Source organism: Helicoverpa armigera, chromosome 5 (assembly GCF_030705265.1).
Source record: "Helicoverpa armigera isolate CAAS_96S chromosome 5, ASM3070526v1, whole genome shotgun sequence".
In the NCBI taxonomy this organism is placed as follows: domain Eukaryota; kingdom Metazoa; phylum Arthropoda; class Insecta; order Lepidoptera; family Noctuidae; genus Helicoverpa; species Helicoverpa armigera.
Genome location: NC_087124.1, coordinates 13,606,330 through 13,623,485, shown reverse-complemented (window position 1 = coordinate 13,623,485; position 17,156 = coordinate 13,606,330). Strand labels below are relative to the sequence as shown.

General features: G+C 40.1%; 1 protein-coding gene across 2 annotated transcripts in view; it reads left to right on the top strand.

The window, feature by feature from the left end:
- Crb (crumbs) overlaps positions 1-17,156 on the top strand; it is a 59,401-nt gene that overhangs the window by 16,198 nt on the left and 26,047 nt on the right. For both annotated transcript variants that reach the window (XM_049842781.2, XM_064034796.1), the window contains exons 2-7: positions 9,765-9,938; positions 13,042-13,253; positions 14,218-14,407; positions 14,809-14,905; positions 16,779-16,930; positions 17,012-17,131. In XM_049842781.2, coding sequence (XP_049698738.2) covers positions 9,765-9,938; positions 13,042-13,253; positions 14,218-14,407; positions 14,809-14,905; positions 16,779-16,930; positions 17,012-17,131 — 945 coding nt within the window. The remainder of the gene's footprint in view (positions 1-9,764; positions 9,939-13,041; positions 13,254-14,217; positions 14,408-14,808; positions 14,906-16,778; positions 16,931-17,011; positions 17,132-17,156) is intronic.

Below are 17,156 nucleotides of genomic sequence, written 5' to 3'. Positions count from 1 at the left end.
ATGGTAAAAAACTTTAATATATTGAGCTTAAGTACTAGAAGGATAAAAAATGCCATAAACAAGGTATACGTAGTAGTTAATAGTATGAATGTTAATTAAAGTCAATTAAAGTGAGGTATAACCCCAAGAATAAAATCCTTTGAGTACGCGGTACCTCGTACAATATTAGTGAAACGTTCTGTACTATACAATGGATATTGGACGTGCCCCAGTTAGACGTCCTCTCTATTGTTTTAGAATATTTTTTAGTTAGTTTCAACCGTTCCGCAGTTTGAACAAAGCGCTCCATTTTTATGATACTTTCCTAACTGTTGGTTCTTGTAACTGTTTGCCAAAGAAACGGCAAACACGTTGCAAGTGACTCATGCAAGGATAAAATTTGTTTATTAACAGATTTTGATACTGGAACTTCCAAGCCCGTGTTAATTTCAAAGAACTTGCTTTCGAAAAAGGTTTATGTAGTTTTAATCCGGATCTACGGGCTGGCAACGGCGGCTTAACGAACCCAATACGATCTAACAGTTTTGTTTCTTAGGTTTTTTTGCGCCAGTTTTAATGAACAATGTAGCATGCCAGTATTAGCAAAGTTTTTCCGCGTCAAAAAGTGTTTTGGACAGGTAGGGCGACGAGCAAGTGTTGTGGAGTGGCGGCTCGAGGGTCACGGCCTAGAGCGCCTTGTCGAGATCTGTCACGTGTGTCTCGATACTACGGCGCCACGCGGTTCCCACACTAAAAAATATTTTTTCTGACACTTGAGATGATACCCTACAAGTGCTGTTAAACACTTGATAGCTTATGGGGCTGTTTTCGACGAGGTAGGTTAAATTGATTTCGCTGATGGTCTACTATGTATACTTTACTTATGAATGTTTCATTTTTAGGGGCGTTTTTGTTACACTTGGCTATCCTTGTGTTGTAGATTTAATTCTCACCTTATGGCAAAATATTTTGTCTTATAGTTCCCGGTCGAAATAAACAAAAAAGCTAACGAGGTTTTCAATGTTTAGGTTTCTGCTGTCATTATTTGATATTTAGGTAACAATTAGAGAATAATTGCTGGTTTATCTAGGTATTAAGGCCTATTTACCGCCTGTATTCACTATTAAGAGAAAGTATTCATGCATAATCACGTGCATCGTGTTCAGCATTTCGCAATAGCTTATGCAAACCAACTCTGTAAATAATATTGATTGCATTCCTGTAAGCAATCTATTAATTTATTATTATAACATAGGCGCACGCGCAGCTGGCCCAAATCGACCAATAAATCATGTAATCTGACGATTAAACGCCTATCAGTAGTTATTACTGTTAACGCCATATTAACTTTTGTTATGAATTAGCAAATCTTGTGAGCGTGAACCAGCATTTCTTGAATGTGCTCCACGTTGACTGGCTAACCACATTCATATTTTAACTGATTAGTATTTGGCCTTATCACTCAGTCATCGTCTTGTGCTGACCGTACCATACCGACAATGTACCGCAGCGCATAAGCCTGAAAAAATATCTACGAGTTTTTGAATAAGTTTTCATTGAAACATGGTGTAACGTATGTGAATCATCAGATATTGTGTTACGACCACCTGTGCCAACGTCATGGCTTATCATAATATCATGAGTTTATGACTTTATGAGTTTTACATTAAAATCTGTCGTTAAATCCATTTTAAGAAGATTTCTAGGATGGTGATTTATTTTCAAGGGTAATTGAATGAATAGTCAATGATAATCGCAAAACAGTGGTCTGGTCGTGCTGTGAGCATCGTGCACGCTGCACTAATGAACATACACTTATCTCGAGGTAATTTAAAACAACATTTACATACAACGTGGAGATTTGTATGCGACTTGATCAGCTGTTACATACATAGCCGTGCGGTTTATCTAAAACGCTAAAAAGTTTCATTCAAAGAATGTTTAATTGTTTTCGCTTCTAGGTAGACAACGATAACTTCGTTAAATATTATTTTCTACAAAAGCCGTACTATTTTCAGTCACAACAGCGTAGCTGACCAGTCAGGCTGTTTATTGACAGTGTAGGCTTGACGATAGACTCATTTACGCCTATAGACCAGAAACAGATACAAATTATAACGGATTTGAAGCTGTCTACTAGTGCGATATAATTTTTATTTTAAGCATAAATCTTTCCTCATCATTTGTACATTTTTGATCGTCATAATTTTTTGGGTGAACTGGTAATATTTGTCAACTTTGTATCTGTAGCAGTGATGATGGTAGACAAGTAAAACAGACTAGTTCCAACGTTCCGACAATGTTACTGTAGCGGTTCATATTTTAAACAGTTTTTAGTACAGTTAAGACATCGTGGATTGTCTGGAAGTGTTACAGAAAATGTTTCAGAATTTACATACCTATAGCAGTGATGCTTTCGAAAGTGTTTACACTGAACTCGAAGTGTCCGTGGCAGCGTGATGCGACGCGTGCGAGAGTTTCTCGGGCCGTGTCACCAAACTGTTACTTATAACGTGTGGTGTAGTCACGCTACTACTAACTCTACATGTTTATGCGAGTGCGTGCGCACGCGCATCGGCCACAGATATCGATCTGCCTCGACACTGGGCTAATTGCTCACACCATAATCATTGTTAGTTTCTCATGCTGCACTGTGTACTACAGACATGTTCACGAAAATTATTACACTACACTTGTCATGGTTAGATTCATTTGTAGTTTATTTTCGTTCGACCTTTGCATTTTTTATGATTTCATGGAATATGAGGAATATTTAGAGAAGAATCTGAACCGCAAAGTTGAATGAATGCTGGCCCGGCAATGATATAACACGTTCGTGAGATCGGTCCTGGTATCACCGTATGCGCAGGCGCCGGTTACCGTTATCTGAAGCCGCTCGTTTTGGTGGAGCTAACGTAGAATACAATCGTATTTCGCGGTCTGTGGCTGTACCCTGTTATTTGTCTGAATCATAAAGTGAATAAGATTTGGATGGCTATTTGAGATTAGGTACCTTATTTCCTGTGATTGATGAATTTCCTGATGTTGGCTAAATGTACTTGCTAGAACTACCAATTACTTTAGTGGTCAGTTACAGATTTTTCAATATAACTTCTGACTAGTACGTGAGACTTATGACAACATTCCTATTCTTACAAGATGTAAAAACTTTCATCTTGCTTACAATCACTTACAGTTTAAGCTATTTCCATAAAAGTAGAAAGCAAAATATTATTTTTTATTTTATAGTCTCACCATTTTATCACTGGCTTTCGAACAGCAATCGTTAGATGTAATTAGTCACAGTGTGTCGAATATCATCTGGCTGTGCGGTGGCCGCCATTTTGTTTCGGAGCTGAAGGCCGTTATGTCAATTGCTTAGTATAATTCGTTACGAAAACTAATGGATAACTGGCAAACGTAGCTTGTCGACTAGAAAGTGGTTTGTTTGTATCGGGTGCACATTGTCTGGGAAACTGTCACGAATGTATAATGGTTTGACATATTTGTCAAACGTGCAACTACGTAGGTCTGTACTTCGTACTTAGAGAACCTTTCGAGGATACGAAATATCTTGAACATGTTTTTTAATATTTTCGGTTTCATATAACACAATGTTACGTACCTAACGGCGCGGCGTGACCGAACTGGTTTTACTTGGACTTTTTAAATTCAAATGAGATAGTAAAGAGAATGAATGAAAGCGCTTTTACACCTTTTGACTCACCTGATCCTTTGGTCCGCCGCTTCCGCGAACGTTATTTCCTGGAAACCAAAGGACTATGACTTGTGACTCATTGGTAGTAAAGGTGAGAGGTGACGTCACTGCGCCGCTATGCGCACGCGCATTGCTGAACACAGCGGCGCGCGTTTTGTCCACATTGTTTATGGTGTGTTATGAATTACTAATCAATGTATCAGTGAGAAGAATTTTTCATTGTAAAGTATCTATAAGTATTTTGCTTCATTGTTTACTTGATACATTATCTGCCTTAGTTCTCATAAAGATACTCTTTTTCACAACTACTTTCTACTTCTTAGTAAGTGGCTCAGTGTTAAGATTTTGCCACATCCACGAATGAATGATATTTAAAATGATATGACATAGAAGTCGTATCATTTTAAATACAAAATTAATCTGTTCCCCGTCTAATAAGGTTTGCAGTTACGGATGGTCGTTGAAATCACACGTGTAACGACCTATTGTGCACCTTGCTTATTGAATTTCTGCTCTGTTGTATTGTGGTAGGTTTTAGTTTCGTTTGTGGGAAGCGGCGTGAATCTCAGTCAGGCAGTGGGATAGTGTCGTAAGATTAACCTCGACGCCCACGCATTGTCTACGAGACGGTTATGTGGTTTGTTGTAACATTATAGTTTTTACCAGGGTTCCTCTGAACAGAACATCGACTTTTGCAACATGAAACCTGGGAATTAGGTTTTAGCTTCTTTTCAATACTATACTTAATTGCAACTTACCATCTTGGGTTTTGTACCTTCTTGATTCTCGAACGATAATTTAACTCTAGTAAGCCTGGTTATTATCGGGGGGCAGTTTCGGAACGTAATCTGAAACAATGTTAAGTGACTTAAGTTCAGTGACACTGGTCGTTTAGACATAGGTCGAGCGTGGCGTGACGTGACGTCACGCGGCTCAGCGAGTACTGTACCGAGCCTGCCATGTCCTACAGCCTACACAATACACTCTGACATGGAGGTGATCAACGTGTGTACGATCTTATACATTGATACAGTCGCGACAACGGCTAAAGCCTTTCATACATAACTACATATTTATTTAAAGAGTTCTGCGACGACTGCGACGTTTGCGATCTAATTGAATTGAAATAGTTAAGGGGATGTACCATTTAAAGAAACCAAAACATTCGATGATGCGGATGAGCTCTGTAGCCTTCAGGTGAGTTCATGCTAAATGGCCAAATATATCTTTAAATATTTAATGGTAGAGGTTTTCAAAATAATTTAATTTGTTAAAATTCTAGCACAAGGATTTCTTATGTGTTCGATTTTTTACGTTGGTTACAACATTGGCATCCTGGCAGTGGTGCATATAGGTACGTTGCGCGTACGCTTGCAAGCCAACCGCATTGTGTAACGTGCAGTATTGCATCCATTGCGCTGGAACTGCACTCATCTCATTCGATGCGTGGGGGAAGATCATCTGTACCGAGCTGATCGCGATCTAAACTTGCATTCATTATTACAATATTTTTTTGTGTCTCTCGCTCTGCAAGGACTTAGTATAAAAAGTAATGGGACAGGTTAATTTACATCTAATGGTATATTAAATGACTGGGAAACACCATCATTAAGCTGTGGACGGTTTCATCTGAACCTTCCTCAACTGATGGTTTTCCTCATTCAAGCAAGATTATCTTAACTTACCTGTTGGGAATTCCGACTGTCCACGATCTTATCTCTGGTATTTAGGAGTAGTTGACTAGAAGCTCCCGATTTCACAGATTAATACACGAAGTGCAATAGTATTAATAAAAGAAGATGATTGTTATGCAAATACAAACAACAATTTGTTTGAAGACTCGACTTTATTTCCGATTACTACATACTTCTTGGTTCTGTAGAAGTTGCTTGAGAAAACCCTGGTATAGAGTAGGTAGGTGTACATTGTACACTCTGCTTATCTGGATGATGGTGAAATGTACTGTTCTTTCCTTATCTTAGAAGAACTCACTAGAAATAAATCATCTTCAATTTAGACATTAACATAATGCACATAGTACATTTCGATGTGGCAAAAGACCACAATAATTTGAACGTCTCTCAAGGTGAAGGTTTTATTCTGACGCAGTTACTTTGTTTCCGCAAAACATCTGTAATCTCAGCATTATGAAATCCTACACATCGACTTTACTGCGCATTCGGTACTATACTGGCTATACATAAAACTGTGAGGATAGAGAGAAGCTGCTCTCAATTGCATTATACGTTCAAGAGAGTACACGCAGTTATAGTTTCCCATAATGTGGCCAATAAAACCGTCGTGATTGCTGGCCGAGTAGCTACTCGATCTCGTGACGAATCGATTGTAACTCGATTATGTGGAGAGCGCGTGCTCTGCCCGCGCCGTTGCCACTAATTGGATTGATGTATTCATGACTACAATAACGGTCAAAGAACTCAGGTCTCGCTGACATTGGACTATCTCTACAACTTTTACTTCACCGTTCATAAGGTTTCTAACGTTTTTGCCTTCATGCCGTGATGCTATCTGTATGGGAACGTGTCGTTGCAAAGGACAAGTACCATAAAAGCAACTGTTTGTACACATGCTACGCTTTTCTTTCCCAAAGTTTTATAAATAATTCCATGTCGTGAAATATAAATTTTAGACAGTTGTTCAATTTTGATGCTTTGAAGCACTTTCACCAATGAAGAATCGAATGGAACGGCAGTTAACATTTGAACAGGCCGATCGAGTCCGAAAAAGTAGTAGCATTCCTTTATTGAAATAAGTTTGCAACTTTCAGCATGCAATTTAAAAGTGAAAAAAAAAATCTACAGAAAATACCAATGCGATAAGAATCAATGTGTGTTATTTGGAACGTTGCACTAAATTCTTGTGTATTGGGGCCAATGCAATCACGGAATATCGCAGCACTCGTTCGTTCGTGGTTGCAAAGTTTCGGTTGTAGTTCAGTGCGCCTGCGGTAACAGTAAATACGTTTAGGAGCGAACTAGGTACGTCGATAGTCGATAGGCAATAAATTGGAGCCGCGGCCAGCGGTCTATCCGAGCCCTGGGAGAATATCGGGCGCTCTCACTGTGCTCGGTGCAAGCTATCGGCGATAGTACAGTTGTTTTAAACGCAAAATGTATTTAGTATAAGTAAATATAGAATATACTTTTATTTAAAGACTAGCTTCTGCCCGCGACTTCGTACGCGGATCCTGTCCCTTATGCCAGCGACTACGGGGTCAGCAAAATCAAAGATCTGAATCGTCTGAAAATTGAATTTTAAGGGCCCGTTGACTTGTAAACAACGGAATACGCAAAGCCATTAGAAACGTTCCATATATTTAATTTTTGTACTTCAACGGCAAAAGCACAGCAGACTAAACAAAACGCTGAGAACTGAACCGCAATAGAAGTGACCATAGGGTTTAAAGTAGTGATTCTAATTAGTCCGCATTTAAATTGTGAATGGCAAAAATATTACATGTATTATTACGTTAAAAAACATTAAATGTTACTGAGATGACAAAGTCGTGATGACTAAGTGGAAGTCGTGGTGGTTTAGTGGGTAGAGAACCAATCTCTCAAGTATGAGCGTGCGTCTTTGATTCCAGGTCTGGCAAGTACAACGCAACTTTTCTAAGATCGTATGTACTTTCTACGTATATTTTGGAGGGGATGTTAAACTGTAGGTTCCGGCTGTCATTGAACATTCTTGGCAGTCGTTATGGGTAGTCAGAAGCCAGTAAGTCTGACCAGTTTTACCAAGGGGTGTTGGGTTGAGCGGTTAACCGGGTTGTTGAGGTCAGATAGGCAGTCGCTCCTTGTAAAACACTGGTACTCAGTTGCATCGTGACTGGAAGTCGACCCTAACATAATTGGGACAAAGGCTCTTGAGATAATAACGACAACAATAATGAGATATAAGCACCGCAGGACATCTGAGGCTGATGACGGGGAGTACCCGTGACCCCGCGGGGCATATATACTGAGTTCTCCAAGGAGAGTATACTGTACCCCATCTTCGGCCGGTCGGAGTGAACCATGACGGGAGTAGGTCTCACGCCTCTGGCTTGGCTTGACCGTTCAGAGTGGAGTCGCTAGAGCAGGGTTAGTAGCCCTGCTCGGAGGATAGGTGCCTCGTGGTAAGTCACCCACAGGGAGCGCGTAATCTACGTTTAAAAACCGCCGAGGTATTCTCACACTTCAGCCTCTCATGTCCCTATTGCCCTCTTGTTGCTATTCAGTGACTGATTCCCGGGAGCCCAGTAAGTGAGCTGGCGAGTCTCCACCTGCCATTTTTACATGTATCTAATACATTGTCATCGGCAGGTGCCATAGTTCCCGTAGTTTCCCCATTCCTAGTCCATTAGCATCCCATCACAATAGCCCAAGTAGTATTCATCCACAGTTAGCAATGGTATAGCACAGACCTTGGGTTAATTTCTATAGTGTATAGTATAAAGGGATAATCGTCGGTTTTGTGTCACCATTTCATTAAAGTTGTCTCAAAAGGGCTTCAGCGTGTTGGCTTCGGCCTCACGTTTGCCTCCCGAAAATTCGGAACTCTGTGGTCCCGAGGTCTGGAAGAGACATACAAAATAATATTTAGATATATATAACGTAACAAATTCGGAGAGTGGGGGCTCGTGTCGCCACGTCTAGGTATGTAAAATTTGTACTAAGCAGTGACTTAACACAAAATTCAAGCGTGTTATATATTCGTTATTATTTGTTTGTGAGAAGGAGATAAGAAAAAATACGTGTCCATTATTTTAGGGTTATCTAAAAGACGGACTAATTACTTTTTTTGATTCACCATACATATTTCATAACATTCATTTCTATACATTTCAAGTGTAGTATTGCTCTTGAAGTTCCACATCAGGTGTTCCAGATCTTCGATGTTTATATGTCAATAGAGTGCTTATCAGATTGAACAACTTTTGCTAAAACGTCATACCTCTATATGCTATAGTCTAGCTGGGCCCCTGGAGTTCCACATCAGGTGTTTAGATCTTCAATTTGTATAAATCAATAGAAAGTGCTTATCAAATTGAACAACTTTTGCTAAAACGTCATACCTGTATATGGTACAGAGAAGCTGGGCTCTTGGGGTTCCACATCAGGTGTTCCAGATCTTCAAATTTATTATCTCAGCTGAAAATGCTCATCACATTGCGGCGTTACCTCGCTCTGAGGCGTTACCTCACTCTGAGGCGTTCCGTTTAAGGCTTGAAGTGCAAGCGGGAGCACGCAGTGAGCGACAAAGAGGCACAATCGGCAGCTACTCACGTTGTCACGTTCTACTATCGTCAGTAAAACGACTTTACAGACAATGGTTTTTTATAGATTTATTATATGTATAGATAGAAAGCCACTTCAAAACCATATTTTAAGATTAAGCACCCAAATGCGGTTAGATATATAGAAACTATATAGAGTACCAAAATACTTATCTTTTGCTTTATATGTACTTACCAATTTTTAGATTAATTGTCGACTATTGGGGCATGACGACTTCACACCCGCGTTTACCTTAGGTATCGTTCAAATGTTGAAGCGTTGAAGACTCAACTTTGACCTAGCGTCAAAGTTGAGTCGAAATCCTGTGTATGAATCAAGTAGTGAATGGTCTGTAGACCAACAAGCTTCTTCATGGTACGTAATCCATTTCCTCAATGGACTGGCACTGTTTGCGTAATATGATTTTGTTTTACAATTGGAACTTTCAAACGAATGTTGATTTGGCGGTGTACATTTGGTGTGTTAGCAACCGCTGGCTCGCGCGTCTTGTGCCTCCTGCAGTGACCCGGTTTCGTCGAGGCTCTACCTATGCGCCTGTATGCAACACAGCGTTTATTCCCCCGTATCGAACTGTTTGCACAACGCACACACATTGCCGGCCGGCTCACCAATAACTTTTCGCTTGTGACGTCAGTGGCACTGCATATACTTTGTGATTGTGACTGATATTGTAATCATTTGTGACTTTGGTGGTTAGACGTAGTGTTTTGTATTTAGATTTAACTTGGAAGTACATACTTATAAAGTGTCATTGTTGTTTGTTGCAGCTTGCCTGGTGGTCTTGGTGGCGTGTGCTGCGTCATCACCGGCCGCTCACGCCGCCGGCCCGCTGGGCCCCTCCGAACGGCCGGAGGCCTACTTCAACGGCACCGCCTACATTCGGCTGTCCAGGCCCATATCACTCAAGCAACTCGTTGGACTCAGTTTTCGGACATGTGTAGGTCAGTTACCACAAAATGAGACGCATATTGTGAAAGAAAGCTTATGCCATTATACTCAAACAAACATCAAAACTTTAGTGGGCATGTTTTTGTCAGCATTCAAATTAATGAAATACAATTTTTGATTGATTATACAAAAGAAGACCAAATTGCACTCCACATTAATAGTCAATCATAAGAGAAGAGTTTTTGTCCCCGATGTACCTACGCCTTGTCCATTGGTTACGCGAGAGCTACGTTCCAAAGAGCGAGCAGTCCTTATGACAAAAAGCTGAGTGGATGTCCTGGCGCGCGGCGCACGGAGCGCGCATCAATCAACATGGTCTGCGCCGCCAGCCTCATTACATCGCGTCGACGCTTTTTGCTGATGATGATTACGCGAAGTGCACGCGCTTCATCATTATAAGGAATCGCAGATTGGCGACGCACAAATAATATATGTGTTCTTTATGGGAATTTTATTCCCAATGTGTATTCTAATTAAAAATCAATTTAATTTCCAATTTGATGGGTTCTAGACTTTTCATCTGGTAGAGTCGTAACTAATTTCAATTTACGTAGCGCGCCATTACTGAATCAGTTACCAAATACAATTGATGTCTATGAATATGCTGAACACATACCCCGATTGATTATGCAAACATTAATTCCAAAAATCTAATATATTCAAAGTTTCTGCATATCTCACCAAATCGAAGGCCATATCGACCGTATTTGATGAGCAATGTGTCAAATATAATAACACTTAAATATAATAACACTTCTTGTACGTGCAACGCTATTGATAAAGTAGAAGAAATAAAATACTTGGGTGTAATTATTGACCAACACTTGTCCTTCAAATCTCATACTACTGAGCTGGTAAAACGGGTTAAAAAGCAAATTTATATTATGAAAATGATACGAGATTGCGCATCACTCGAAATTAAGAGAACAGTGTACATAGCCCTCTGCCAGTCCCTGATTCAGTACTGCATTGTCATATGGGGAGGAGCGGCAAAAACAAATATTATAAACCTCGAAAGGGCTCAACGTGCCGTACTAAAAACCCTGTTGCACAAACCATTCCGCTATCCCACCGAAACCCTGTATAGTGAAGCGTCTCTATTGAGTGTACGAAAATTATACATTCTAAATGCCACATCCAAAACTCATATTTCCATACACAAACGAAAAGACTTCTCATACATACAGACCAAACGCAACTTCAGAATCCCGACACCTTCAGTTAACTCATCATACGCACAGAGACATCCACACTTCCTACACCCGTACGTCTATAACGCTGTAAACAAACAGTGCGATATAGTAGACTGTACCCGAACACAGCTAAAAAGAAAAGTTACATCCTGGCTGTTAACCCTAACATATGAAGATACAGAAAAGGTAATCACAATAGCAAAATAACATAATTAATAGCTACTTCAAACTCAAAAAAACACCGTTCACACACATACGCCTACACACCCTCCACTATACCATTACACTCACACACACAAACATCCACAAATACACTATTCATCTCACACCTACCACCCACACCATTTTTTTATACTCATTTATTATTTTATTTTTGTTATTTTATGATAAGAGTTCATGTTAAGTTTCAATTTAAATTTAAATTTTTATAACATTTTTTTCTTTATAATTTTATTATAATTTTAATTAGTCTTAAGTAAAATTCAAATTTGTATTACTGGTAATTTGTATTGGTAAACCCTCTCTAAATTAGCGCCCAAGATACAGGCTTTGCCTAGTTTGGGGCTAATGATAACAGAAAATGTACCTTTTTTGGAAATAAATTTCTTATTCTTATTCTTAAAATGGAGTCATGCGCGTAAGCATGGGTGGGTAGTACTTAACGTATGGCATACGACTATGTGTAAGTTAGCACATGGCGCGGTTGATCTGGCCGCTGTGGGATCGTGCGGCCAGTGCGACTCGTACGTCAGGGCACACACGCGCCGCGGACCGGTCTCCCGGCCGCACTCACGCCTCTCCTAATCGTAACACTGATTTGTTGGGAGGAAGGGGTTCCATCGCCACTCAATACTCGAACCAACACTACTCGTGACTTTATACAACACTTCAATAATACATTTTTATAGTAGTCACGTATTTTTAATCGTAAAACGAACTGTTAGAAATATTAAGCGAGTGGCGAAAACAACTTGTTGACGAATGTGAATAGGTACTATTGCCGAGGTATGCCTTTACCTGGAGGAGCAATAGGTTTACGTATAAAACGACTTCACAGAAAAACCAATGACGGCCGTGTAGCTAGCTACTGACGACGTGAGCGCACATGGAATGTGAACCAATATAAATACGCCATCGTTGTTGTTTTGTGGAGGACTTGGATCAAAACATGGGTCACATTTGTCTATGTAGTTGTAGTTATGATTGCAAGACTCATTGTTGAACGTGTGATGACGCTACTGATTACACTGCATGATTTTCATTTAATCCACACTCTGTTTCATTCATCCGCCAGACTCGTGGAATTCGTCGTGTTCCGAATTAGGTATTTGATCATCCATTCCGCCATAGCATTGTAGTAGCTAGCGCTAGAACAACGCTGCTGTCTGTACGGGACAGGTGTTTACAAATATGAACTCCTTGATCTTCTATTATAATTATCTTCAACGCAGTAAAGAGCAATGAGAAACAATGTGCACCTGTCCCGCAGCTGCATTTGTAGTACCACCGTTTACTGACGTTTGTTTCACTAACATTACGTTGTTATGACGTCCATTTTACGTACATTTTGCTCACCGTTAGTCGCATTACTCTTGGCCAAATGTCATCGTGAGAATATTCTGAACGCGGCTTTTGAACCGTTATGTGCGGTGGGTTGAGTTGAAAGGTCATCGCATTCGACGAAATAAACGGGACACCCAGCCTCACTCAGCACCCTAATTGTGTGACTTTTCATAAGAGTCGTCGAGAATTTGCGATACAATTATTCTTCGGATGGTTTCGTTTGCTGTTTGAAATGAGAATTTGTGACGCTCGAGGCCATTTTTACACGAGTTTATTTTAACGGAAAAAGTGGTATCAAACAAGCTTTATATCGATATGTAAAGTCATGTATGTGTTGTAGGAGGCGAGTTATTCTCGCAGCGGTTCGAGGGGTACACGCTGCATGTGACGGCGCTGTTCGAGCAGGTGGTGGTCTCGTGGGCCCGGCCCTCGCACCTCCACCGCAAGGTGGGCCTGGCCAAGGAGACGCTCGACAACCGCTGGCACTGGGTCGGACTGCGCTACAACTCCGACCCCCCCTCACTGCTGCTGGAAGTCGATAAGGATACACAGGTATACAAATTACAAACATCTACCACATAAGGACAATATAATATTTTCGCGATACAAATGTCGGTTAACGTCAATAAACTCGGTGTCAATCATTCATGAGGTGTATGTGGTGCGCCGTCATCCACGTGCGTCGTGCGCGCTGCACTTGTCTAAATAAATCTGAGCGGACGATGCCGCGGAGTGGCGTGTTGATACAGATGCAACACGGTATTCATTGCAATTGTTGCACAACACAAGTAAAAGCTGCCTGCACAGACAAACCAACCAGTTTAGAACAAGCAGGCAATAAACCGATTTCTGATGTCACAGGACAGTTACAATATTTCAGTGTATCGCTAGTGACACGAGGTGTGTGAATATTTTACACTTAATGAACGCATCCACCGATACTGTCGCTTCCTGTTGATCAAACAAACTACTTACCTATTATATAATGATATATGCAGAAAATCACATAGTTCTGTCATTATTAGGTGTAGGAAGACAAAAAAAATACATTCCATTTATTAGAGGCTGAATATATAATACATTGAGACAAATGAACTCTTAGTCGTATGTACACATTTGTACAAGTCTTGCTTAAAGCACCGTAATTATAATGAACAGTGTGCGTAATGCAATCGCTTCATTAAAGAGCGATACCGTAATAATATTGCAATAGTTCGTTATATTTCTATTAGTAGGAACATAATTAACGTTAGTAAAACTTATTATCTTATAATTTATTTATTACACTCTGGAGGACTTACAGCTTAAACTAACTAAAAATAGAAGCCAACATAAACTACGGATAATGCTTTAGTAAAACCGTAATGCTATTCCAGAAACTTACAAGTCATGCTATATGTAATGCTTTTGACATTGTGAGAAGATACATAAAGATCGATCAATACTAGGCAAGGATTAAGAAATCCATCTGGTATGAACATGAATAGGATAATCAGAGGTGATGGCGTGTGTGCAGATAATATCGAACGTGACGTGGAACCCGGAGCTGCTGTCGCCGGGGCTGCTGGAGGCGGGCGGCGCCACGCTGCTGGTGGGCAACCTGTTCAGCGGCTGCATCCACGAGGGCCCGCAGCTCGAGTTCTTCGCCGCCACCACGCAGCACCGCAACGCCTTGTTCGAGCACTGCCCCCTCACCACTGACGACTGTGAGTCACGCAAATACTCACTAATAACAATCTTACTAATAATGTTCCAAACATAGCATAGGGCCCATCTTGCCAAACCACAATAATACCAAACAACATCGAATGTCAACAATGATATCATGTTTACTAACAACATACCTATAAAAAAGTTGTCCTTAGTCCGTCATTCATGTTATTCCAAGCAATAATCATTTAACTCGGGAAGTTGCGATTACACACCAACATTATTTTTTTTCCTTTCCTGATCAAAATAACAATGGAATACCAACGGGAAGTGTGCTGTAAATTATACTTTATAACTTAATTATAATTTTTCCTGGTGGTAGAAATCAGTGCGATTAGTAAACTTCCTGTACTGGGTTCCTGTGTGGGCGTAGTATCAACACGTGCGAATATTGCAGGTATTGACAGAAAGGATGTGTTGCGCATCCAGCCTAAGGACTACTGCTACAACGAGCCCTGCATGCGACACGGCACCTGCATATCTCGACATGACAGGTCAGCTATATTGTCATATACTAGCCTTCAGCGATGGCGATGTAGCCTAGCTTGTTGCCACCATTCCTACTGACTTGTAGTTTTGCCATTTACTGTAAACACGTGAAACGTGGTATTACACGGTCGCGTTGCAGGCAGGTGCGTCTCATGTTGATGTTATGAATGAGTCATCACGTGGTAGCGCCCTATTGTGGCGCGGTTCAATGCTTCGTTAATTGTTCTGTACCGTTCCACATTGACAGCCGCTTAGAGTGTTTTCTTTTACGCGCCTCGCATCTAATATTTTGCTAATATTGTATTTACCTATGGCATGTTTATGATATGACTTGTAATGGTCCGTATAATTAATATATGTAATTAAAAAAATAATAGTTTAAAAAAAAACTAAAAAACACGCTTTTTATAGAAAACCGAACTAAAAAATAGAAAATAAATTTTAATGAATTTAGAAAATAGTGTAAAAAATTTCAATGAATGTAAATTAATAATAATGTGAATAAAAACAATATTTTATTAAAAAAAAGCGTGGGGTGCATCGTGTCAATAGTAATAAATATTTTATTGACAGATATGAGTGGAGTGATTTTCATTTCGATAATATCTTAAAAAGCACCCCACGCTTTTTTTTAATAAAATATTTTTTTTATTCACATTATTATTAATTTACATTCATTGAAATTTTTAACACTATTTTCTAAATTCATTAAAATTTATTTTCTATTTTTTAGTTCGGTTTTCTATAAAAAGCGTGTTTTTTAGTTTTTTTTTAAACTATTATTTATTTTCTCCTTTTTAGTATTGATTATTTATAATAGCTTTTTAATTTTAAACTATTGCACGACTCATGATACCTGCCTTATCGACTGTAGAGAAAAATTCTAGAAAATTTTAATTAATTTTCTTACCTTATCGACTGTAGATGAAAATTATATAAATTAACAAAAATCATATTTCGCAAATTGAAAAAAAAAAATAAACCGACTTCTTCTTTGGGAAGTCGGTTTAATTTTTTTGTAAAAAAGTTTTTTATTTACAGCTTTTCAGTGATACGAATAGCTGTCACTATCCGTATAAGTGGAAAGTTCTCATCAATACAAATAATTTAAGCCCAAATACGAGGTATTTTACATATTCAGTTGTTGAGTTCCCTCGACCTTCTCTGGTCTTCATCATCAGGACAGCTCCAAACCTTCACTGTTGCAAAGGTCTCGTCAATACAAATAATATAAGCCCAAACACGAGGTTGTTTACACATTCAGTTGTCGTGTTCACTCGACCCTCTCTGGTCTCCATCATCAGGTCAGCTTCAAACCTTCACTGTTGAATAGAGTTCTGAGGCCTACACCTGAGTGTCAAGTTTTTACCCTATGTATGCCTACAACTTTCGAAGGTTGCCCTCGATTTCTCAGGGTTTCCATCATCAGATCCTGACCTGATGACAATGGGACCAACTGGCAACTATTCCGCGTCGAACAAAAAAAGAATCACGTAAATCGGTCTATAAACCTCGGCGTAATCGATGTACATACATAGAAAAAAAACAAACATACCGGCCGAACTAGGAACCTCCTCCTTTTTGGGAAGTCGGTTAAAAATTGAATAATTTTATCAAATTAGTGTATTGTCATCGGTCCTCAATAAATCTACAAAGTTTGAACGAAATCTGGCCGTTTCAAGTGTGTCAAAATCGCGCCCAAAGAAGTCGGTTACAAACAAACATACAAACCTACAAACATACAGGTGAAGCTAATAAAAAGCGTGTAAAAACTGTAATTTCGGGGGACTGAATACATTGTCCACTCTATTCGGTCTTTAAAGAACATGTCTCATTTGGCCTCAAGTATGATTGTGAGCATAATGTTTGTTTGTGTAGATACGAGTGCCACTGCACGGCACGCTACACAGGCAACAACTGCGAGGTGGACGCGGGGGACCCGTGCGAGCCGGGCCCCTGCCAGAACGGGGGCCGCTGCGTCGAGGACACGCGCGGCGACTACACCTGCGACTGCCCTGCCAACTACCATGGTATACAGACCGACCAATGTCTGTTAATCATAAGAATTCTCTGTATTGCATAGGACAGACTTATATTGTATTACGTGACAGGTACATACTGCGAGCTGGAAGTGTCGCTGGACCCGCAGTGCGTGGCCGGCCCCTGCCGCAACAACGGCAGCTGCAGCGTGCCGCCCGGCGCCGACTCCTACGTCTGTGACTGTCCGCCAGGTACAACATTTCACGTGTATGTTCT